This window comes from Phodopus roborovskii, unplaced genomic scaffold (genome assembly GCF_943737965.1).
Source record: "Phodopus roborovskii unplaced genomic scaffold, PHOROB, whole genome shotgun sequence".
Taxonomy (NCBI): Eukaryota; Metazoa; Chordata; class Mammalia; order Rodentia; family Cricetidae; genus Phodopus; species Phodopus roborovskii.
In genome coordinates, this window is record NW_026126213.1 from 38,045 (window position 1) to 63,074 (window position 25,030).

The window sequence follows — 25,030 nt, forward strand, 5'->3', positions numbered from 1 at the left end:
TCCTCTCCTTCATTTCTCCAATCACACAGTCACCTCACTTACCACTACTATTCTTAGGCAATAGTCAGAGTTAGCTACTTTATCCCTGTTACTTTCACAGCATCTTATACTCCTCTATTACAGCCATTCTGGCATTAATTACAAATATTTGTCTTTATTTGTAATTAATTGCAAATAATGGTCTTTCTCATTAGGCCTGTGACTGCTTGAAAGCATGGATTATGTGTCTATTTTATCTCTAATAGAGAAGAATGGTAAAAAAAAAAAAAAGTCAATGAATATTTGGCAAATAGCAAAATGGAGCTTCTAATCTGGAGCCCGTTTTTGAAAAGATACTAATTGCAATTGTAGACATAACTATATACAAAGCACAGTTACTTTGGCAATGTAAATAGAATTCTATTATGAGACATTTTTGCTTCACTTCTTAATCAGTAAATTATCCCATACAACTTGTTTATTTTCATTTTCAACAATAGATGAACAAAGTCTCTGAGGAGCAGACAGGCCTATTTACTAAGGATGTTAAAGCGTGCCTAGGTTGAAGGGAAAGATGACTCATAAGAGAAAAAGAAAAACAACAACAGCTAAAATAGAATGAGTCACCTTTAATAACCACCTACAGAATTGCAAGGAAATAAATATGTTGCATTCAACAAGCAAAGGAAATCAATGATGTTCTTATGATAAAACATAAAGTACTTGAGAGCTACAAAAACTATACTTCTTTTGGCTTAAAGTGACTCAGTCTATGCCAGTAGATATGTCTAAATGTATCCTCCCTTATACAATATACTAACATAGAATACTTTCAGATCTCCTAATTGTTTACTACATATACACATATGTATATTATATCTATAATACATATATTATATGCCCACCTAAGAGCCAAAACACACACAAAAAAAAACAGGCATGAAAAGCCTCTTTTTGAGAGGAACACAGTATGTACTCACTCATATATGGATTTTAGACCTAGATCAAAGGATCACCAGCCTATGATTCACACCACCAGAGGAACTAGGATACAAGGTGTATTCTAAAAGATTCATATAAAGTCCCTCACAGAACTGGTAAGGGACAAGTCCCCCAGAGCTCAGGGGAAGTGGAGGGGCAGCGAATGGAGAGAGAAGTAGGAGAAAACGAGGGGGAGGAAAGGAAAACATGTGTGACCAGGAAGATTGAGCCTGGTTAGGAATAGAAGACAGGAAAGAGAGAGAGAGAGAGAGAGAGAGAGAACATAAAAGAGGGAGCCAATATTGGTTTGAAGATAAAATTGAACACAAAGAAAGGTCTAGAGAACTACAAGACTGCTCCCAACTAACAATCTCAGCTTCTGTGGAAAGGCTATCATAAATGCCCTTCCCAGAGAGTGAGATCAACAACTAACTTATCCATGGAGCCCTCAACTAATGCCTGTTGGAAACAGGATCAAACACCCATACATAAACACTGAGTCGAACTAGAACCCAGATGCAGATGGAGAGGACAAGACCAGGCTGCAGAAACACATAGAGACAGCTGACCTCAACAAGGAGGAGCTAACAGGCCACCAGACTGGGAAGCCAGCATGGGACTGACTGAGGCCCCCTGAATATGGGTCTCAGCCAGAAGGACTGAGCAGTCTAAGGGACCTCAGACAGTGGAGCCAGGATGTATCCCTGGTGCACAAAAGGACCTTGCTAACACATCCCCCATGGAGGGATAACTGCCTTAACCTAGAGACAGGAGAGAAGCCCTAGTCCCTACTTCACATGACCTGTCAGACCTACATGACCCCAACTGGATGGCATTGCCCTACATATGGAATTGGGGTGAGGGGATGGAAGGGGAGGGTGTTTAGAGTGCATGTGAGAGGGCAGAGAGGGTAAAAGGGAGGGAAGGAGAGAGGGAGGAAGGGAGGGAGGGAGGGATCGACATGTAAAATAATAAAATTTAAAAAAAAATGCTTTGACTCCAAAATTTAAGTTGAAGGACAAGTTACTGGGGAAAAGGATTTCTATTTTTGTTTCCACAGAAAATGAAAAGATGTGGACTCCTTCCAGACCAATGTGTTTTGATCAAGCCAGACCACCTGAAACAGAGTACCAGGTGATCCTACATTCAAAACAGCTGGACAAAGCAGCCTGACAGACTACAGCCAGGATTTCTGAATCTTCTTTGAATCCCCCATGACAGTGCCCCTTACCAGCAGGAAGTAGTTTGGAAAGAACAATATCCAAATTCCCAAATATTGTCTATAAATGTTTGTTTTCATTTAAATGGACTTGGTTATGTAAAATAAATAAAAAAAAATTAAAAAAAAGAAAGCAACAGAGTACAAAAGAACAAAAATAATGCTTCTTTTAGTAACAATAGCTGAGAAAATTTCAATAACTAGTTTCACAAAAAAGCCTCTTTTTGAGTTGTAGATGAGAGCAGATGTCCACGAGACTCCCCAAACATTATAGGCTATTGTTGTTGCCCTTGATTGCCTCCCATATTACTGAAGTCACCGCTTACTTCAGACACAAGACCTAGAAGATCAGAACTGGATGTCTGGATGTGACCTGAAAGCCTCATCCCAGAGGACTAGTTTTTATGGTATCAGTGTATCAGTAGGTGCCATGCAAGATTCCAAGAGAGGAAAGCAAGCAGTAGTCCTACCTAGCTATGGTATCTATGAACTATAACAATGACCAGCATGGCTCATTAACCCTAAGTGTGCAATAGTGGCGCACATACCTTTGTGGTAATCAATAGTTCTCTAATTAGACTTAAGACCTTCTTAACAAGATAGAAATCATGCCTACTATTAGAAACCAAACCAATTGTCTGGGGCTAGTAAAGTCATAGATCCTGAAAGAGAACCTACAACCACCATGTTATTAAACCAGCATAATCCTTAACTACATTATAAATACTAGCCCTTTTACCTACAGATACATATAGATCTCACCCCTCCTCAAGGAAACATTTCTTTGCAACAGGAGGCCATTACAAAAAACACAACAAATCAAAATTCAAATAACAAGTGATTGTGTGATACTCAGCCCCAACTTATCTATCTACAACACAATTCCTGTGCCTAGGGCTTATCGATCATAGCAAAGGGGAAGTGGAAAGAAAAAATGTAAGAATCAGAGGAATAGGAAGTTTGCTGTGAGATTATATTTCCTAGAAATGCCAGAGAAGCTACACACATGAAGTCTCATCAACATGACTGCTTAAATAAGACCTGAACAAGAAAGACTAGAGGCAACTAAGAAATACTGAAAGCAAGAGAGATTGTCTTCTCCCAGGAAGAGCCCCACAATTGGTTATTCAATGTCAAATGGTTAGTCCTAAAATCATATACATATACATACAAGTAACATGATATACACTGAGAAGATTGAGTTTCTATGTTTGTGCTGTTGTAAAACACAACAATTAAGCCAGGCAGTGATCCAGTACTTGGGAGGCAGAGGCAGGTAGATCTCTGTAAGTTTGAGAGCAACCTTGTCTACAAGAGTTATCTCCAGGAAAGCCTCCAAAGCCACAGGGAAACCCTATCTCGAAAAACAAACAAACAAAAACAAACAAAAAACAAAACAACCCACAACAATTAAAGAAAAAGAGGTCATGAATTTGAGAGAGATCAAAAGGGTTACATTGGAAGGATTGGAGAGAAGAAAGGAAAGGAAAAATGATGTTATTTTAATTTCAAAAAATAAAAAAATCACCTTTGAAAAATAAATGTATAATTTCATAAAATAAAACCATGGGTATAAACAATCATAATGATCTGGCCTTCTGTGAAACATAGTGGCTGGTTGGGACAGCAGTACAAGGACCTCCATGATAGAAGGACATAACTGACTCCTGCAGATTATTATTCTCTAGCCTCTAAATGTGTGCCATTGCATGTGTGTGCTCCCCCAATAAATCATGACTATCTTTAGGAAGAGGGAGATATTCCTGAATATGAGATAACTGAATTGGGGGAAAAACATATGATTGGTGAGAGTTGAATGCCATTGCCAAGGTTCCTGGCAGCTATATGGAGATGTCAGAGAGATAACAGTTTCTCTACTAGCACTTGCCACTGTGGCTTTATTAACAATAATGGGATTCTCAGTGTCTCAAAATACATGATTGAAGTACAAATATGAAGTAGACAAGGACTTTTCTAGCAAGTTGAGAATCAACATAGAGATTAGTTACCATGAAGTGTCAGTAAAATGGTTGCATCCACAGATGGTCTAGTTTATGGACCAGCAGTATTTGACCTTTCATCACAGCAGAGAGCATGTTATAGCTGACTCAGAGTAGGCTGCAGAAAAGCATTCCTTTTAATATGTGATATTCAAAAGTGCTTTTAAAAGCACATCAGCAGCACTCCCACCAAGGAAAGATGATTCATCACTCTCTCCAGATGCATGCAGAATCCATGGTTGTGGTGATATCTTGCTTGTATAAAGCCTGTCTGAGGGTCAGAGAATGGAACTTGCCACTAGCTAACCTTAGAAGTCTGGAGGTCTGTACAGACAAACAGGAAGTGTTCAGTTGGTAGAGCATGAGACTCTTTAATCTCAGGGTTGTAGGTTCATGCTCCATGTTGGATGCTATGCAACTGCTGGGAAGACAGGACATTGGGCATAAGATATGGCCATGTAGAAATACATGGATTAATAGTTATGAGTTAATAATTAAGAGAGAACTAGCCAGTAAGAAGCCTGAGTCATCAGCCAAACAGTTTATAATTAATATAAGCCTCTGTGTTTATATTTGGGACTGAATAGCAATGGGGCTAAGTGAACAGAAACTTCCATTTACACATGGTCATCTGTATACCAATAAAGCAGCAGAGTTTTTCATATAACTGTGGGCAAGGCAATCTCACTTCCTCTAGGACATGCACATTGGGCAATGATTGTTAACCATGATTCTTACAGTATTTCTCACAGAATAGATGATCTTTTTCTTTTGGAGAAATTATTAATCCTTTGGATGAATCTGAAAAACTGGTTATAGGTCACAACCAGATGTTGAAACATTTCATTGCAGTTGTGCCAACAAAACCTATTAACAAATGATTTCAGCAGACATCCATCAATTCTCTGTGACAGAAAGGGAACAAGCATGGTCTAGGCAACCATGGATGGAGTCTCTGGAATATGTATGAAATACTATCTCAGTTCTCTCATAGTGACAGTCACTAAGGACCACATGCCTTTTTGACAGCTTTTGCCAGGCTTTGCAGATTCTTTTCAACAATAGGCATGTTACATGCAGCAGGACAATAATGGTAGAAATAATTTGTTGTCATTTCAGACTTGAATCTTGCAAGCTCATCTGTTCTGTCCTCTTTGATGATGGCCACACAGACAACCACTTATCTTTTTAGAAAATAATACAAATAAACACCTCTTGAGTGGACAAAAAAACTTTGCCTGAGATATGATACCATGTAAATAATAAAATGTTGTACAATATATTCAAAGAAAATATGAGAATCTGGAAACATGCTTATTTTAAAAAGAAAGAAAAAAAAACAGGCTGAAGTCTTGAATATGTTGTGTCTGTTACAAAAGTCCTAGAAGAAATTATGCAGGTAATGATGATCCAGCCCAGCCAAAGTATCTGTTGAACACTCTCACAGTAAATGGACAGTATGGAAAGCAGAGCCTGGAGGACAGAAGTGAAATCCAATGCAAAGAAAAGGGCATTGATAACTGCAAATGTATGCATATTTTTGTTTTTTAAAAAATGATGTCAGACAGCGCCCCTTACCAGCAGGAAGTAGTTTGGAAAGAACAATGCCCAAATTCTCAAATATTGTCTATAAATGTTTGTTTTCATTTAAATGGACTTGGTTATATAAAATAATAATAAAAAATGATGTCAGAATAAAATGTGCAAAACCTTTTCTTAAAAATCAAAGAATAACCAAGGCAGGTATTTTGATCTGTGGGATCTTATAAGAACAGTTTCTATTGACTCAGTAATCAATTGATAGGTAACTTTCCTATATTAAGTATTATTAATGAATACATGGGCTTTCAGTAAGTGAAGAGGGAAAGACATCCCAAACAGAAAATAGCAGTGTGTAAATAATAGGAATTGCACAGACAATGTTTAGGGAGGCAGTTTCAGGGACTAGCATAGAAGATGTGTGTGGCAGATAGGCTTAAAAATACAGCAATTTGGTACCACTTCATAAAAATCATGTGCCTTTCTGAGAAGGCAGAGATTCACAAAAGCAAAGGAAAGGTCTCTACATATACTCCAGATTGTTTGCTTTTCTGATCAACAAATGTTAAACATATATAGCCCTTTGACATTACAGAAGATATAGCTAAATATTGAGACACATTTGACCTACCTTAAAGCAATACTCTCTTCATTAATCGATTAAATCCCCGAGGGGAGAACAATTCTCCTTCAAAAAAATTATATGCTTCCCCTGAATAAACAAAGACATATCTGGACAATATCCACAGCTCAAAAGTTCAGCAGCAAATAGAAACCCAGCTTTCTCCTTTCAAAAACATTCACATGGACTGGTAACATGGTTCGGACAGTAAAGGTGACTGCTACCAAGCCTGATGACCTGAGTTTGATTCCCAGAACCCACATAGTAGGAGAGAAATAATTGATTGATAGGATGATTGATTTATTGATTAAATGCAATAAAAACTAAAAGACACATACTTGCTAGTCAATATAGCTTCTCTCTGAAACAAGGGGGATGAGTTAAAAACTTAATTTGATTTCTACTAAGTCTGCTAAACTCAGTCCATTTATCCGGAGAACACTAAGAAAACAGATGGTAAATGGGTGATGGTGGCGCGTGCCTTTAGTCTAAGCACTTGGGAGGCAGATGCAGGTGGATTTCTGTGAGTTCAAGGGCAGCTAGAGCAACACACCGAGAAACCTTATCTTGGAGGAAAAAAAAAAAAAAGTAAGCAAAGCAAGCAGATTGCATAAGTGATCGAAAGCGTAAGGATTCAGGCATTATGTTGGCCTGTCCCTCTCACCTGGCAGAATGCACTCAGGCAGTACTCTGGTCAGCCCAGGATTCCATGACTACTAGTCTGCAGGCAGGTGTAAAGGACCCCTTTAAAAGTCAGACCCCCTGCCCACTTATGCTCTCTTGCTCTTTGCTCTCTTTCTGGCTCTCTCTCCCCCTCCCCTCCCCTCCCCTCTCCCTGTTCCTCTCCCTCCCTGTCCCTCTGTCCCTCCCTCCCTCCCTCCCTCCCTCCCTCCCTCCCTCCCTCTCTCTCTCTCTCTCTCTCTCTCTCTCTCTCTCTCTCTCTCATTCCCCTTTTCTTCTGTTCCCGTGCCTCTATGTCTCTTTTCCCTTCCCCCTCGCTCCCCTTTCTAAATAAACTTTTCACTCAATCTCTGTCTGCCTGGCGTATTATTCCCTCCGCCTCGGTCACCCTCACCTGTTATGGAATCTGCTATGCTCTCCTATGTGGTCTCTTACCTTGGAACCCCCAGGCGGGACACGCTCCCTTCTCCAGCTTTATCTTATCATTAAAACAAAAGAACAATCAAAGTACTCTCAGTTCCTATGACAGGACAAGCAGGAAAGTGTAAAGGTGAAGCAGTTGCATAAGCACTTCTGGAACTTCCATGTAAGTGTTTCTTTCTTTTTGCTTTTTCGAGACATGGTTTCTTTGTGCAGTCCTGGCTGTCCTAGAACTCACTCTGTAGACCAGGCTGGTCTTGAACTCACTGAGTGACAGTATTAAAGAAACCTGCCACCAAAAGGGCTGTCACCTGTTTTCTTAAAGGCTGCCATTGTGATTACAATTAGATGGAATCTCGAAGTAATTTGAATTTCCTGAATGACGAATGTCTCCATTTCTTTTCTTGTTGCTGTGACAAACTATCAGGGAAAAAAATTTAAGGGAGGAAGGATTTATTGTGGCTCACAAATGAAAGATTTCGGTTGAGGAAGACATGACAGCAGGAGTGTGAGGCAGCTAGTCACACTGCGTCCCAATCAGGAAATAGAGAGACAGGGCTGATGCCCATCTGTCTTTCTCCTTTTTGTGCAACCAGGACTCTGTCCACAAAATGATGCCTCCCAGGCATTGGGTTTTAATTAACCGAATCTAGGTAATCCTTCACAGTTGTGTCCAGGGTGGTGATTTTAGATCCTGCCAAATTGACAATCAATATTAACCATCACAGCTAGTGAGATTGAATGTTTCTTTTTTCATGTATTTAATGGCCATTTGTACTTTATCATTCGAGAGAAGTATCTGTTTATTTAATCGACTGAGTTGTTTGATTTCTGTAGCGTTTTTCCCCCCCAATTCTTTGTGTGTATTAAGCCTCTGTCAGCCGTGCAGCTGGCAAAGACTTCCTCTCATTCTTCAGGCTGCCTTTTCACTTAGTTGTTTCCTTTGCAGAAAGTTTTCTTCATTTTACGAATCCCATTTGTCAGTAGTTAGGCTTATTTCCTGAGCAAGTAGAGTCCTGCTCAGGAATCATTGCTTATGCTTGAAGTGTTTTATTTTTCTCGTGACAGTTTCAGAGTTTCAAGTATTATATTATTAACTCTGAGCCACTTGGCGTTGACTTTTGTACAGGCTAACAGACAGGGATCTAGCTTCATTCTTCTTTATATGGATAGCCACATCTTCCAGCATCATTTGATGAGGAAACTGGCCTTTCTCCAATGCATTGTTTTACATCTTTATGATCAGTTGGCTATATTTACATGGGTTATATCATGGACCTCCATTCTATTTCATTTCTCTTCATGTCTCTTTTTGTGCCATTAGCGTGCTTCTTTTGTTCGTATCACTCACTATATGGTATAAGTTGAAATCAGTTTTCATGATATCTACGGCATTGTTTTTTTATGTTCAGATTGCTTTGACTATCTAGAATCTTTTGTGATTCCATTACTGTCCATCCATTCCTTTGAGACTGGGTTGCAAATTGGTTGCCTGCAACTAGGCTGGCAACCAGCAAGTCTCAGTGATCCTCCTGTCTCTGTCCCTAACAATGCTAAGGTTATGGACACATGCACAGCCATGCCTCACATTTTTTTTAAAGTATAGGTTCTGAGGATTCAACCTTAGGTCCTTTTCTTATTTATCAAGTGTTCCTACCCATTGAACAATTTGTTTGGCCACTAAGATATTTTTAAGACAACTGAAAATGGGGTTTTTTCTTGATTTAATTCTCAACATGTTTGTTATTTGTATATATAGTGGTTTTTGTGTGTTAATTTTGTATCCTGCCATTTTGCTGCAAGTACTTGTCAAATCTACGAGTTTTCTGATATAATCTATTATGTATATGTATAAAATCATATCATTGCACATAATGATAATGTGACTTCTTCCTTTCCTATCTGTATCCCTTTTATTTCCTTCTCTTGCTGCTTTAGCTAAGACTTATAGTAAATAAGATATATTCAAGATATATATTGAAGAAAGTGCCCACACCTTATTCCTGATTTTAATAAAAACACTTTTAGTTTTTTTTTCCCATTAGTATAATGTTGATGATAGGGTTGCTGGTATAGCTTTTATTATGCAGAGATATGTTCCTCCTACTCTTAGTTTCCTCAGGACTTTTATCATGAAGGGATATTGGATTTTTTTCAAAATACTTTTCTGCATCAATTGAGATGATTGTGTGATTTCTGTCCTTGATTAAAAACTAGGGGCTGAGGATATAACTCAGTGGTAGAGAATATATGCACATGGATTATGTGCAAGGTCCTAGATTTAATATCTAGAATGTTAAGACAAACTAACAAATATAAATCAGGCTTAACACTCATGAAGCCCACGGTACATTCCTTAGCACCACATAAAATCAAGCATTGTGATACCTGCACTTTGGAGATAAGAACAGGAGAATCAAACGTTAAAGGTTTTGGGAGGTGGTGGGATTAAAGGCAAACACCACCAAATTTCTGCAGTCTGAGATCAGCTTGATCTACAGAGTGAGCTCCAGGACAGCCAGAACTATCATATAGAGAAACCTTGTCTCAGAAAACCAAAACAAAAAATAAGTTCAAGGTTATCTTCAACTACAGAGTGAATTCAAGGTCAGATTTGGCTATGTAAGATATTTCAAATGAGAAATGTCCCCTGTAGTCTAGAGCATTTTTTTATGAAGCTGGTATTACCCTGATTCCAAAACCAGATGAAGATATCACAAAAATAAAAAAGAAAATTGCTGATGGCTAACTAGTCTTCCTGATGAACACAGATGAAAATGCGAACTGAATTCAACATCACATCAAGAAGACCACCTATGGCAACCAAACTGGCTTCATTACAGAGATAGAGAGATGGTTCAATGTATTTTAGTAAAATCAGTAAATGTTATTCAGCACATAGGCTAAAAGACAGAAGTCACATGATATCTAAGTAGATGCAGAAAAGGCATTTGACAAAATTCAACATCTATGATAAATAATATTTATGTGAGACACAGTTTACAAAACAAGGTAAAATTCAGCATCAAATATGCCATGTTTTGTTGATACTTATGCGAGACCTGCCTTTTCCTAAATAGAAACAGAAGAGGAGTGGATGGGGAGGCAGGGGCCTGGGGAACTGGAGGTAGAGGCTGGCAGGAGAAGAGGAAAGTGTGGCCAGAGTGTATTTTTAAAAGTAAGGATTTTGTTTGTTTGTTTCTTTGTTTTTCTTAATCTTTATGTTCCTTTATTGGAGTAAGATTCCTGATGTATACAGTTATGTATTTACTAAACAGAGTCTTGTGCGGAAATTACACACTGTCCATCTAGACAGATTTTACTGCAGTAGTTCCATTTATAAAGTTTTATACATCTGAAAAAGTGGCATTTAATTTTAACTCTATTTTACATTAAAAAGCTTATGCATCAGGTAGCTTCCCAAACCATTACTCTCTGCACAATGGTGTTGAGCAGATAAGAGCACTTTATCCACCCAGATTTGTTATGAGCAGTTTTCCTGCCGGTCTGGTCCCAAAGCCACACCAGCCCCAAATATAACACAGAGACATTGTATTAGATATAATGTTGTTGGCCTGTTACTAACATTTTTTTTTATTGGCTAGCTCTGTCTTAAATGTTAACCCATTTCTATTAATCTAAGGTATTTCCAAGTAGTCTCATCTTACTGGAGAGAAGGCCCGGACCTCTGCTCTCTCAAGTCTCTACATGCTGACTCCTCCCTACTCCTTCTGGAATTCTCCTTGTCTCCTATTCCCACCTATCTTGCTTTCCTATTGGCCAACAGTTCTTTATTCATTAACCAATAAGAGAAACATATTTACAGAATGACATCTCCCATCACAGATTCACGGTCACATCTGAGAGCTTCTGCTCTCATACCTGTGATAGAGCACTCCTGACCACCCCATGGACTGCATACTTTGACAGCCCACTTTCTTGACCAGTTCACACTGCCAATGTAGACATGTCAGCAGCTGTCTTTCATACAAATGTCATAGAGTAACAGGTCTGTGACATGGTAAGAGGAGGTACTGACATAATATCCAGGTAACTAAAGGCCCATTTAAAAAATGCCAAATTGAGACAAAAATCAAGAGTCCAAGTCCATGGCAGCAAACTATACCCCATCACCCAGTTATGAACATTAAGACATGGTTCATATCCCTTTAACTCAGTCTTAGCCCTGAGGTCATCCTGCAAAGTGCGTATCAAAAAAAAAAAAAAAAAAAAAATACCAAGTTAGGGAGACAGAGTTTGACATGTCATTATGCAAGTCAAACTTGGAAGGTCACATTGAGCATCTGCCCTGACAGAAAAGCATCTAGTCCTTTGTGTACACATTGGTTTTATTGTAACAAAGCAACTTGTATCTTCAACATTTAAAAATGAGCATATTTTTCCTCCCAGTGAAAACCAAAAACTTAAAAATAAAGTTACAACAGAGAATGTCAATTCCAAATAAAACCCTACAGGTTCTGCTGATTCCCCCATTGAGTGGCAGGGCTCAAGTCATCATTAGGAGAGAATTTTATTTTAAAAGTGTCACCTTAAACTGCAAGGATGTCTGTTAAACATCACAATTAAACATACCAAAGGAGAAGCCATGGTGTCACAATGCCCACTTAACCCCCCAGACACCTCAAACCCACCCTTGCTGACTTTCTATATCCGCCTTTTTTTTTCTTTTTATTAAACTAGAGAAAGTAGACAGATATGTGTTGGTAAATGCTGTCTGTGTTCACATAGAGACACAGTGTAATCTCTGAGCCCAACATACAGAGAAAGGAAAAAAGCTAGAATTCTATGCACTACTACACAGGTGCCTAGCACCCCCGCCCCCCCCCCAGCCTCCAGCAGAGCTCAAGGAGCCAGAGGGGTTTTCTTTTTTCCCCACAGAGCACGTTAGTGGTGTTGAATCCATAATTTGAAACAAGGATTAAAAAATGAATTTAGAATAAAAGAGTGGAGATTCTTTTCTCATTGTATTTTGCTCAAGATATTTTCCTCCACATAAGTTGAGAACCAGTTGATTTCAGTGGACTTTGACAATGGGTCACCACTCTCATTCAGATGGAATTCTTTGGAGAGAATTTTATTTTCAAAGTGAGGATTTTCATCAAAATAAAAATCTATTTTGTAACCTGATTTAATGTCTTTAAATTCTGTCACTTCAACTCTGGTCAAATAATGCAGAGCCTCTATGTCTTCCTCCCCAAGCAGTGCAGACACTTGTGAATGGTTGACAAATGTTGTTACCCCAAAATTTGGGATTTTGGCGATCAATTCTGACCTCTTCTGAAGAAAATGGCTGGTGGACTTTGTTATATTTTCGTTCTACTTTCAAAATCCCCTCGTTGGCTTGTTCATTAAATCTGTCTATTTCATTTTGTTCTTCGTCAATGTGTTCCATTGCTTCTTGCTGTTCTTTTAATGAGGTTTCGCCAGCCCCGTCGTCATAGGAGTTGAGCTCCATTTTACAGGTTTTGGCGGTCAGCGCCAACGTGGTTCCCTCCTCGGTCCGGGAGGAGAGCGGGGAGGGGGAGCGAAGCCATCGCCAAGGAGGCGGCCAGCGGCTTCCCCTCACACCACACGTTCCCCTCACAGCACACGCGCTTGCCCCCGCCTCCTCCTCCCCCTCCCGGCGCTCTCTTGCTCGCCCTCCCCCTGACTGACTGGCGCTGCCCACGGGGCCTGACACTGAGGCAGGCCCGGGCGCGTTGCCGCGGCCCCAGCCCAGGCTCTCGCTGAAGGCGGGAAGGCGGCGGCAGAGGCTCTGTCTGGTGGCAGTGGCTGTGGCGGAGGCGGCGGTGGCGGGGAGGGAAGGGGGGGTGCGGCTGGACTCCTTGACGTGTCTCGTGCTCTGACTAGCTTCTCGGTGTAATAAGTTTATTTTTAAAATGAAAATATCAACATCAGAAACTGAGCGTCTGAAGTACTGTGCCTCCTAAGGGCTGACCTTTTTTCCCTTACAACCTTGCCCAACCCTTGCCAAGGAGCCAAGCCAGCTGCACAACCCCTCAGTCTCCAAAAATTCCTCATCCCCCCAGCTCTGACCAAAGAGGGTGAGAGCCAGATGAGCCTAGGGCACTGGGACAGATGCTACCACAAGTCACCAGGTGGGAAGTGGTCCATCCTAGGAACAGTCAGATCCTTTACAGCAGCCACATAAGGAATGGAGAACCCATCAAAAAAAAAAAATCTCTCCCAGGATGCCAACCTAAAATAGATTAGACCTAAGCAAGGGTTGACTGCCCTGAGGACAGTTGTACAGGCATGTCACCTTCTTGTACTGGGCAACTGCCCAGTACCAAGAAATATCCCACTAGGGCTTCCTTACCGCTTATCTACCAAAGATCCTTAAACTGAGGCCATTCTATTACCTCTTTCATTCCTCCAGCCAATCAGAGTGGAGCTTACAAAAGCCACTGGGGAGATCTAGGAAGCAGAAGACAGAGAGTGGGTCACCAGAGAGACACCATGTACCAAGGACAAAAGAGACCCAAGCATCACAGGCATTTGGTTTGCTTGTATACTGTGTACTACTTGCATGCCTGGTGCCAGTAGAAGTTGTTGTTGGACCCCCTGAGATGAATTAAGATGGAAATGAGCCATCATGTGGGCATTGGGTATTGAACTGTGGTGCTCTGGAAGAACAGACAGTTTAACTGTTTAGCCCCCTCAAGCCCTTGTCCCAGAAGTCCTTAAACTGAGACAGAACTCAGAAAAAGTATGCCCTGTTGCCACATAAAGGACACACCCAGAGATTCTAGAAGGTTCTTTGTGACTTGACAGTTGAAGCAGGGTTGTAAAAAAAAAAACAAAAAAATCTGAGACCGGGTGGTGGTGGCGTACATCTTTAATCCCAACACCCAGGAGGCAGAGGCAGGTGGATCTCGGTGAGTTTGAGGCCAGCCTGGTCTACAGCGTGAGTTACAGGACAGCCAGGACTGTTATTCAGAGAAACCCTGTCTCAAAAAACAAAAATAAACAAGCAAAAGAAAAATCTGAGAATGGCGAGTTTTTCTACAATCCATGTTACCCGCCTACCCAGACAGCTTCCAGTAACGGCTCTGGTGGCAATTCTACCCGAAAAGTTTATAAGGGGCAGGATGCAAAGAGGAACTCCCTACGGACCAATCAGAGTATAGTGTTCAATGACGTCACTCGTGGGCGACCAATAGGAATGCAGTGGGCTCTATAAAAGCCGAGCCCACAGGGCAGTCTGCGCACTTCGGGAGAGGAGAAGAGAGCTTCAGAAGAAGAGACCTTCGAAAGAAGAGACCTTCGAGAGAAGAGACCTTCGAGACGATGGCACGCACCAAGCAGACAGCGCGAAAGTCGACTGGAGGCAAGGCTCCACGGAAGCAGCTGGCCGCGAAGGTGGCTCGCAAGAGTACACAGGGTACTGGCACCATGAAGAAGCCACACCGCTACCACCCGGGCACGGTGGCGCTTCGCGAGATCCGTCGCTACCAGAAGACCACTGAGCTGCTGATTCGCAAGCTGCCGTTCCAGCGCTTGGTGCGGGAGATGGCCCAGGATTTCAAGACTGACCTGCGCTTCCAGAGCTCGGCTGTGATGGCGCTTCAGGAGGCCTGCGAATCCTACCTCGTGGGGCTATTCGAAGACACCAACCTGTGCGCCATCCACGCCAAGCGGGTGACCATCATGCCGAAAGACATCCAGCTGGCTCGTCGCATTCGCGGAGAACGGTCTTAAGACTTCACAGGCTCCTGATCTTTGCACTATATTGAACCCAAAGGCTCTTTTCAGAGCCACCTACAAAGTCTGAGAAAGTGGTTGTAACCATGTACGGAAATTTGAAACCCGTTCTGGTTCTGTGTGGAGATCAGAACTGCTGGCTGAAGAGTCCAGTGAACTAGTCAGGCTTAGCCTCGGACCATTTCCCATTTAAGCTGTTTGGTCCGCAATTCCGTTCTGACTTGACTAGGCCTTTGCCTGAATCCTTGTAACACAAGGTTGTAGTGGTGACTGGCCCTGCCTAGTAAAGAGTTAAGCTTCCACAAGCAGCAAATGCACTGTCACAACTATGGTGTGTGTTTGCATGGTGTGCCAACTGGAAGTCTGCATTAACTCCTCCAGGTATTTAAATCCCATTATTAGAAGTCCCACAAATCTTACACTTTGATTTAAAAGGCTTGCTACTCCTGTGTGTTAAAAGTTAGGCATTCTATGATGGAAAGCACAGTGAACTGTGTTGTATTAAACTCTAGTCTGCTTTTTTTTTTTTTTTTAATCCCCTGGGACATGGTAAGAGGGAAGATCCCTGGGAGTGTGGGACTCAGGAATGTGGCCTCTACCTGACAGTAGCTTACAGAAGATGGCTCCAGTCTGGAGCAAGAAATAAAGGTTTGTAGATCCCTGGGGTCTCTTGCCAGTACAGGAAGGCAATGTTTGCAACTGATTCTAAAGCCATACACATAGCCAAAGCTTCCCCTGCAAGTGACTGAGTTCCTCCAACTCCTGTTGTGGCAGTTTGTCTGTGGGCCATCAAGGATTGATAGAAATGTAGGACAAAGTCCATAAACATAAGTTGCACAGATACCATGATTGCTGTGGTGGGCAGGCTTTGGAAGGCTGCTGTGATGTGGCAGAGGATGGTATGAGGGAGGTTGGAAGCTAAACTAGGGGAGACAGTCAGTCACAGGGAGCACCTGGGACATATGTACCACAGGAGCTGGTTTGCCCATGGGTGCCCCAGTGGGCACAAACTTGACCCAAACCACAAGAACAACTCTGTCAAGGGAGAGAAAGGTACCCAGGACAGGGGAGAAGTCCTAGGCCAGCTCCACATATCTGTGGAGTCCTTGGTGTGGTGGACTGGTGGACAGAGTTGAGATTGTAGATGTTACTCATGGCTCCAATATAGGGCAGCAGACATGTGGGGACTATGAGTACAAGGAGGTGCCCAGCTACGAACAGTGGTGCAGGCCTTCCAGGTCATTGGCAGGCCTGGTGTGTATTTATGATTGATCTCCAGCTGTACCTCCATCCCGGGCACCATAGTGAAGCCTAGCAGCAGAGCAGATGTGTGACTTAGCCTGGATGAGGTTAAGTGGTGTGTCAGCTGAGCGCCCGCAGAGAGCACTGACTGGTCCCCCCCCATAAGGTCCAGGTAGCCTCAAAGCACAAACTCCTTGAACATGGCAGAACTTGCCAGCTTTCTACCTCTGGATTCATCAGGACATGTTTGCCCTGGTTCCCCTGTATCCCTTCATTCTGAGAGTGGCTCCACAACCAATGACAACCATCAGGCCACAAAGGAGCCAAGCAACAATGTGACTACATCCTCCGTAGCCCAGCAGCTCCAGCCAAAAAACATTTTCATTACATAAAAAATACTACATAGCCAGGCGGTGGTGGCTGGTGGCACTTAATCCCAGCACTCAGGAAAGCAGAGGCAGGCAGATCTCTGTGAGTTCAAGGCCAGTCTGGTCTACAGAGGGAGTTCCAGGTTAGCCAGAGTTACACAGAGAAATACTGTCTCAAACAACTACAACAAAGAAAACAAACACACAACTACTACAGAAAAAAAAATCTTGCATGGTAGAATATTATTTTAAGGTGTACGACTTTTGTTTATGCTGTATTTCTTTAACTCTGTGAAGCTGTGGTTCTTTGCCTGTCTAAAACACTGATGGTCTAATAAAGAGCGGAACAGCTGGCCAATAGGGAAGCAGGAGCAGGGATAGGCAGGGCTGATAGGCAGAGAGTATAAATAAAAGGAGAACTAAGGAAAGGGAGGAGCAAGGAGTGAACAGTGTGGGGAGGATGTTAGGGGCAAGCTGCCCACACACCCACACACCCAGCCAGCCATGGAGTAAAAAGGAAAGTAAGATTACAGTGTGATGTTTTACTCTTTTGGCTTTATGTGGGGCCTGCCATCCCGCTCCTAAATAAATCACACATGGAGGCTTATTCTTAGTTTAAATGACCAACCTTTGCTTGCCTTGTTGCTAGCCAGCTTTTCTTATCTTAAATTAACCTTTCCCCTCTGGGTTTTTATCTTTCTTACTTCTTTTGTATATCTTGGAAACACTAGGAATGGAGGGAGCATACCTCAGTATAGTAAAGGCTATGTATACAAGCCTATGACCAACATGGGAAATGGAGACCATCTCAAAGTGTTCCCACTAAGATCAAGAACAAGAGTGTCCACTATTCTTACTCAATGTAGAGCTTAAAGTTAGCTAGAACATAAAACCAGAGGAGGAAATAAACAGGATACAAGTAGGAAAAGAAGACAGAAGACATCTCACATGATTCTTTACATAAGAAAGTAAAAAAAAAACTTATACAGTTGTTAAAACTGTTTCAAACTGCTTTGGTAAAGTGAGAGGATATAAAAATATGAATACACATAAATCAGTAGCCTTTCTATATAGCAATGACCAACAATCTGAAAAAGAAATCAGGGAAACCGTCCCGTCCCAGTCACAACCCCCAATGACAAAGTACAATACTTAGGAATAAACCTAACCAATGAAAAGAAAAGCCTCTACAACGAAAACTTGAAGACACTGGAAAAACGATTTGAAGAAGGCACCAGAAGATGGAAAGCCTTCCATGCTCATAAATTAAAACAATTTTGTGAAAATGGTCAGCCTAACAAAAAGCAATTTACAGATTCAATGCAGCCTCAATCAAAATTCCAGGCCCATTCTTCTCAGACACAGAAAAACTAATCTTAAATTTATATGGTGGGACCCTAGAAATGGAGCTGGAACAGAGAGATGGGACCATGGCAGCCATGGGCTTTGAAGAGTTCTCAGCGCCGCCAGGCTCAGAGCTTGCTTTGCCACCTCTGTTTGGAGGCCCCATCCTAGAGAGTGAGCTAGAGACAGAAATGGAGTTTGTGTCCTGTGGTCTGGGTGGTTCAGGACTCCGAGAGAAGGATGAAGAGGAAGAGGCAGCCCAGGGTTGCAGGAGTCGCCAATAGGGACTAAATAGAAGAAAGTACCAGGCTCTAGGCCGGCGCTGCCCGGAGATCGAGCCTTGAACAGGCTCCATGAGGTACAAAGGATAACTCGGAGACTCCAGCAGGAGCGCAGGTTCCTCATGAGGGTGCTGGACTCCTACGGGGATGCCTACCGGGCTAGCCAGTTCGCCGTTGTGTTGACGGATGGTGGCAGCCAAGGCACAGATGTCCCCACCCCCGGCAATGCTGAGAATGATCCTCCAGAGGGGCTTTCCCCACCCCTATACCCTAGCAGCCCAGCCCCTGGCGATGGGCCCAGTCAGCACAAGAGGCGGCGGGCACCACGGGTGGGAGCTTCGTTGACACTTAGAACAGGCCCCAGTGCAGGTGGGAGCCGAGGGCTGGGGCCAAGGTGTGATTAAGGTCGAGGAAGACTTTGGCTTTGAAGCAGATGAGGCCTTGGACTCAAGTTGGATTTCTCGAGGGCCTACCCTACCTTAGCCAGCCCGCCCTTTGACTAACCCTCTCTCCCCAATAAACAGACCACCACCACCACAAAAAAAAAAAAAAAAAAAAAAAAAAAATTTGCGTGGTGACAAAAAAGATAACCAAAGCAATCTTTTTAAAAACACAATATTTTTAATTTTTCTTTATTCTTAAGAAATTTATACATGTATACAATGCAATATGATCATATCTACTTCTATTTCCCCTCCTGGTTCTCCCAAAATTTTCTATCTTCAACATTTCTTTTCCTTTTTTTCAAGACATGGTTTCTCTGTGTAACAGCTCTGGCTGGCCTTGAACTCACAAAGATTCACCTACCTCTGTCTCCCAAGTGCTAGGATTAAAGGTGTGCACTGTCACAATTCATTCATCTCAGAATGTCTTATATTTTTGGTTGTGAGCCTAGCCTTTAATGGCTGAGCCATCTCTCCAGTCCTCAGCATGTCTTTTTTAAAAAACTCCGTCCTTTTGTTTTTTATAACCCATTAAATCCAGATGGTGCTGACCTTAAGTAAATGGATATGAGCCATCCGTTGGAATCATGTCGTTGGTCAAATCCTCAAAAACAGTGATTCCTCTCCACTAGTCATTACCAACTGCCAATAGCTCCTCGATAAGGGGTGGAGCCTAGGGATCATCCACCTATCTATACCAGAATTTTGAGTGGCTTAATCTTGTGCAAGTCTTCTGCTGATAAGCTCATCTGCTGTGAGTTCATGAGGGCAATAAGTACATCGTGTCTGAAAGGTGGCATTTCACAGCCCTCCTCCCCATTCTCCATCTCTTGCATTTTTTCTGCCTCCTCCTCCATGGTGTTCCTTGGGCTGGGGGATGGGGCTGATGTCCTCTGTGGCTGAGCACTCAGTTTCTAATTCACAGTACTTTGACCAATTATGCATCTTGCAGTTGGCTGCTGTCCACTGGAAATAAAAAAAGAAAAACAGCTTATGTGATCAAGCTTAAGAGCAGCCCAGGTCTCTGGGTATAAATGGAAATATTGACAAAAGGTACTTTGACATCATGACAATTTAGAAAAATGACAATAAGAGATTCTATCCTAGGGCCTACAACCTCCTCAGCCATAGGCTTTTGACCAGAAAGAATTAGAGGACATTCACTTACAATATTTTGTTCCACTCTTTGACCTCATGGTGGTGTTCAATATTTGGTGCTGACATGTGCTTTTGGTGGCATCAAAAGATGGATCCTGTTTTTTAAATCCAATCTGCTTGTCAATACTTTTCATTTGGAGAAATGTGACAGTTAGTAGGGAGTTACTATTGATAGCTATGTCTTGATTCCTGCTATTCTGTTAGTTTTGTGGGGTTTTCTTAAATTTCTTTTGATTAACTGCCCTGGTTTTATTGACTTATTCCTTCTTGTGGCTATGCTTCCCTTTAGATTGACATACTCTATCCAGTATCCTCTGAAGAACTGGCTTAGTGGTCATCAATTCCTTTAGTCTATTTTTATCACGGACAATTTTTATTTAGCCTTCAATTCCAGCACACAGTTTTCTCCAGTGTAATAGTCTGCTTTGGCAGTTGTGGACTTTCAGTTCTTTGAATACATCTTCCCAGGTCCTTCTGGCTTTCAAAGTTCAGATGCCATTCTGATGAGACTGCCTTTATAGGCTATTCAAACCTTCTCTCTACTTTCAAACCATTCTTTTGTCTGTTTTTACTAGAATATGTCATGGGAAGTTTGTTTTCTGGTCTTATCTATTTACTCCTCTGTGGGCTTCTTTTTCCTGGCTGGGCATCTCTTCCTCTAGGTTTAGGGAATTTTATTGTATAATTTTATTGAAAATTTTCTCTATGCCTTTGGTGAAGCATTTATTTATGCCCATAATTGAAAGATCTGGTCTCAGGGTTCATTAAAGGCTAGGTTCACTATAACAACAACAAAAATGATCTGGTTTCTTTATGGTATCCCAGAATTTTAAAGTTTCCTCATTGACATTTACTGAATGATCTAATTTCTCTACCTTATATTCCAGCCCTGATACTCTTTTCCACGTGATCCACGTGATTGGTGAAGCTATCCACTGAGCATTTAATTTGATTTATTGAGTTTTTACTTTTTAACATCATTACAGTTTGTTTTCCCTTCAGTATTCTTTTTATTGAATTCAACTTTTATATCTTGGTTTGTTTCTTTATTTCCTTCAGCTCTGCTTTTGTTCTCTTGGGATACATTCATGCTTTAAGTTTTTCCAATCTACTTATGATTATTCTTTTAAATCCTGTTTCTGGAACTTTCTTCCCAATTGTTACCATTAGGAGCCATTACTATAGGATGAGTCATTAAAAACAAACAACAACAAAAAAAAAACATGCTATCTTGTTTTTTCTTGTTGGTTCTTTTTTTTCTTCTTTTTCCTTTCTTTCTTTTGTATATTGTGCTTTTAAATTCAAGCCCTCTTCTTTTCCATCAGTGACAGTTTTCACAGTGTTATGGGATGACTAAATTGTAGTAGGATTGAGATGTAATCCCCCTCTTTAGGATTGCTGTTTCAGGCCAGAGACTGTTTCTTGTCTTCTTCTGAAGGCTGGCACTGCCCTGTGTCAGTGTGGGCCTCCTTCCTGTGAGTTGTAGAACTCCTGGTGTATCTGGGCCTTACTCTGAGTCAGACTCAGTTATTATCACGTGTCTGCAGTTTCTGCTGAAGCAACTGTGAGATGTGGAACTTCACACTTGCTTGTGAACCTAATCTAGAAGTCAATCCTGTCTCTACTCTGGGTCTGCAGCTGCTGCTAAAGCAGCTGTGAGATGCCCAAAGCAATCTTGAATAAAAAGAATACTTCAAGAGGTATCACCTTATCTTACTTCTAATTGTACCTCAGAGCCACAGTAATAAAAAGCATCCTGGTGTGGACACAAAAGGGAAGTCATAGATCAATGGACTAGAATAGAAGACCCAAATAAGGAAGTTTACCCAGTTACAGCAACATGACCATTGACAAAGATAAAAAAATATACATTGTAGAAAAGACATCTCTTTAGCAAATACTGCTGGTGATTCTGGATCTCAAAATGCAGAGGGGGGGGGGGGGAACCCTGGATGTTTGTCATTCACACTACACAAAAGTTAACTTCAAATGGATCGAGGACCTCAATATATGACCTGCTGCTGTGTAACTGCTAGGACAAAAATTAGGGACTTCCTGAACAGGACTCTCATTGTTCACAAAGACCAACAACTGGTTAATGCTATCTCGTGAAAGTACAAAACTTCTCAAAGGAAACGGTCAATCAAGTGAAGAGGCAACACAAAGAATGGGAGAAAATCTTTGCCATCTAGGCATCCGACATTAGTGTCTAAAATATACAACGTATGGGGTTGGGGAATCTAAAAATCAAGAAGAGAAACAATCCAATTTAAAAAACACACTATGGAAATAAACAGACAGTTCTCAAAATAGCAAATACAGCAGGGAAATGCTGGTTTAAAGCACCTTCAAATTCCATCTCACCTCAGTCAGAGTAGAGATAAATGTTGGCCTGGATATGAGGAGAGAGGTATCTTTATACTGTCAATAAGAGTATAAACTAGTGCCACTTTGGAAATCAGTCTAGAGGGTGCTCAAAAAGCTAGAAATAGACCTACCAAGTGACCCAGCTATACCACTCCTGAGCATATGCTATAAGACTTCATATCCTGCTCCAGAGACACTTGCACACCCATGTTCATTACTACTCTATTTACAATAGGTCATAAATGAAAACAACATAGACATCCATCAGCAAATGAATTAATAAAAAAATATGTGGTACATAAATATACAATGGACTATTGCCCAGCTGTAAAGAAAAATGAAATCAGCAAATTTGCGGGCAAATGGATGGAACTAGAAAAAAATAACCAAGTTCAAAAAGACAAATGCTACATGTTCTCTCATGTATGTGGATCATAACATTAACTCTTTTGTTTTAACTTGAAATGCAAACAGAAGTTAGGGGATTAGAAATGGGATACTGAAGATGGGTGTGTTAAAGCAGGGAAGATGATAAACTCTGGCCAAAATGAAAATAAAGGAGAATATTAGATGCAGAAAAATTCAAACATGGATGGAGTGGTGGTGAGCAAACAAGGGATGGGGGGAAATTTAACCAAAATGAAAAGTGGATGGAAATCTACCATCTTGCAAAGGCAGGCAAATCTAGAAGTTCAAGTCCAGCCTGGTCTATAGAGCAAGTTCCAGGAGAACCGGGGTTACACAGAGACATCCTGTCTTGAAAAGCTAAAAAGAAAAAAAGGTGTAAGTGGGGATGTGAATAGAGAGATGGGGAATAATATGGCAAAGGAGATGGGTTAACTGAACTAACAATGTATGAATAAGATTTACAGAAATCCACTACTTTGTATCGTGGCTAAGTTTCTATTGCTGTGATAAAAACACCTTAGCCAAAAGCAACTTGGGAAAGGAAGTGTTTATTTGGCTTACACATCCCAACCACAGTTTATTACTAAAGAAGTCAAGGCAGGAACTCAAGGCAGGAACCTGGAGGCAGGAACTAAAGCCATGCTTACTGGCTTTCTCCTCCTGGTTTGTTTAATTTACTCTCTTATATACCGTAGAGCCTCCTATCTCTCCACTATGGGCACCACCCATAGTGGCCTGGGTCCTTCCACATCAATTGTCTATCATGAAAATGTCACACAGACTTGTCTATAGGCCAATGTTATAGAGGTGTTTGCTCAGTTGAGGTTCCCTCTTAATAAATGAATCCAGCTTATGTCAAGTTCACACACACACACACAGAAATTAAACTGATTTAAAATATAATATACTATTAAAACAAAATTTAAGCAGAAATACCCTGCATATGCAGATAATACTGCTCCCAAACAATATGAGCCATTAAATAAAAATTTATTGTCATGAATAGAGTATTTCCCTATGAATTATTGGTCAGGCAAGTCCCAGAGGTACGAAAATAACACAGACTATTGCTATTACTCTTGGTTGTAGCTATAGTTAGATTTTGTTGCTATGGCAAAACACCATGACCAAAAGCAACTTGAGGAGTAAAAAGGGGCTTGTTGCATCTTACAGCTTAGAGTCTATAATTGAAGAAAGCCAAGGCAAGAACTTGAAGCAGAAACTGAGAAAGAGACCATGGAGTAATGCCACGTATTGGCTTATTTTCCATGGCCTGCTTAGCTTGATTTATTATTCAACCCAAGACTACTTTACCAGGGGTGGAACAGTCCACAGTAGCCTGGGCCATCCAATTATCAATCACTAATCAAGAAAATATACCACAGTCATGTCCACCAGCCAATATGTCTAGGCTTGAACATATGAGACCTCAAAGCCCATCTCTACAGTGACAGACTTCCTCCAACAAGACCACACCTACTCCAACAAGGCCTTCTTTGAGGGCCATTTTCTGTCAAACCACCACAGTTCCCTCTTCTCAGATAATTCTAGTATATGTAAAATTTCCCAAAACAAGGAAAATCAACCCCTTATTAACTTGACATACCACAAATTAAACCATAAGCATTTCTTTTCCTTTTCCCTCAAATCTCATGTTAATATCACAGTATAAAATACACCATGTGATAGTTTGAATGAGACACATCCCCCGAGGTCTCAGGCATTTGAAACTTGGCTCCCAGTTGGTAGTTCTATTTGGGAAAGGTGTGGACTTAACCCAGGGGTAGTGACACACACCTCTAATCCCATCACTCAGGAGGCAAAGGCAGGTAGATCTCTGTGAGTTCAAGGGCAGCATGGTCTACAGAGAAAGTTCCAGGATAGCCAAGGCTACACAAAGAAACCGTCTCACAAAACTAACAAACAAAACAAACAAAAAATGAGGTGTGGCCTTGCTAGATGAAGTATGTCACTAGGTACAGGCTTTGAAAGTTTAAAGATTCATGGTATTCTCTAGTTTCCTGTCTCAGCTTCATGCTTGTAGCTCAAGATTTGAGTTCTTGGCTTGCTACTCCAGCCTCCATGCCTATCATTTCCCCACCAAGATGGACTCTTATCCCTTTAACCATAAGCTCAAATAAACTCTTCTATAAATTTTCTTCCTCATAGTGTTTTATCACAGCAACAAAAAATATAATAGAGTAACTTCAAAAGTCCCATAGACTTTAAAATTTTCAATTTTGTAAATGTCCA

The 25,030-nt window shown here is 41.3% G+C and overlaps 2 protein-coding genes and 3 pseudogenes across 2 annotated transcripts; 3 read left to right on the forward strand and 2 right to left on the reverse strand.

Annotated features, from left to right (window-relative positions):
• Positions 1-214: 214 nt before the first annotated feature.
• LOC127218617 (endoplasmic reticulum-Golgi intermediate compartment protein 2-like) lies at positions 215-5,371 on the forward strand (annotated as a pseudogene).
• Positions 5,372-12,421: 7,050 nt separating this feature from the next.
• LOC127218612 (protein SET-like) lies at positions 12,422-13,576 on the reverse strand. Its single transcript, XM_051179617.1, is given in 3 exon segments — positions 12,422-12,748; positions 12,750-13,312; positions 13,558-13,576. Coding segments are annotated over 3 exon segments (909 nt in total).
• Positions 13,577-14,752: 1,176 nt separating this feature from the next.
• Positions 14,753-15,169, forward strand: LOC127218619 (histone H3.1-like). Its single transcript, XM_051179620.1, has one exon. The coding sequence runs from the start codon at positions 14,753-14,755 to the stop codon at positions 15,161-15,163; it is 411 nt and encodes a 136-aa protein (XP_051035577.1). The 3' UTR covers positions 15,164-15,169.
• Positions 15,170-15,871: 702 nt separating this feature from the next.
• Positions 15,872-18,033, reverse strand: LOC127218614 (protein orai-3-like; annotated as a pseudogene).
• A 146-nt stretch (positions 18,034-18,179) lies between these two features.
• Positions 18,180-18,904, forward strand: LOC127218620 (TCF3 fusion partner homolog; annotated as a pseudogene).
• The last annotated feature ends 6,126 nt before the right edge of the window (positions 18,905-25,030 follow it).

Excerpts from the sequence above, each read along its gene's own strand:
- LOC127218619 (XM_051179620.1), top strand. The coding sequence starts at position 14,753 with ATGGCACGCACCAAGCAGACAGCGCGAAAGTCGACTGGAGGCAAGGCT.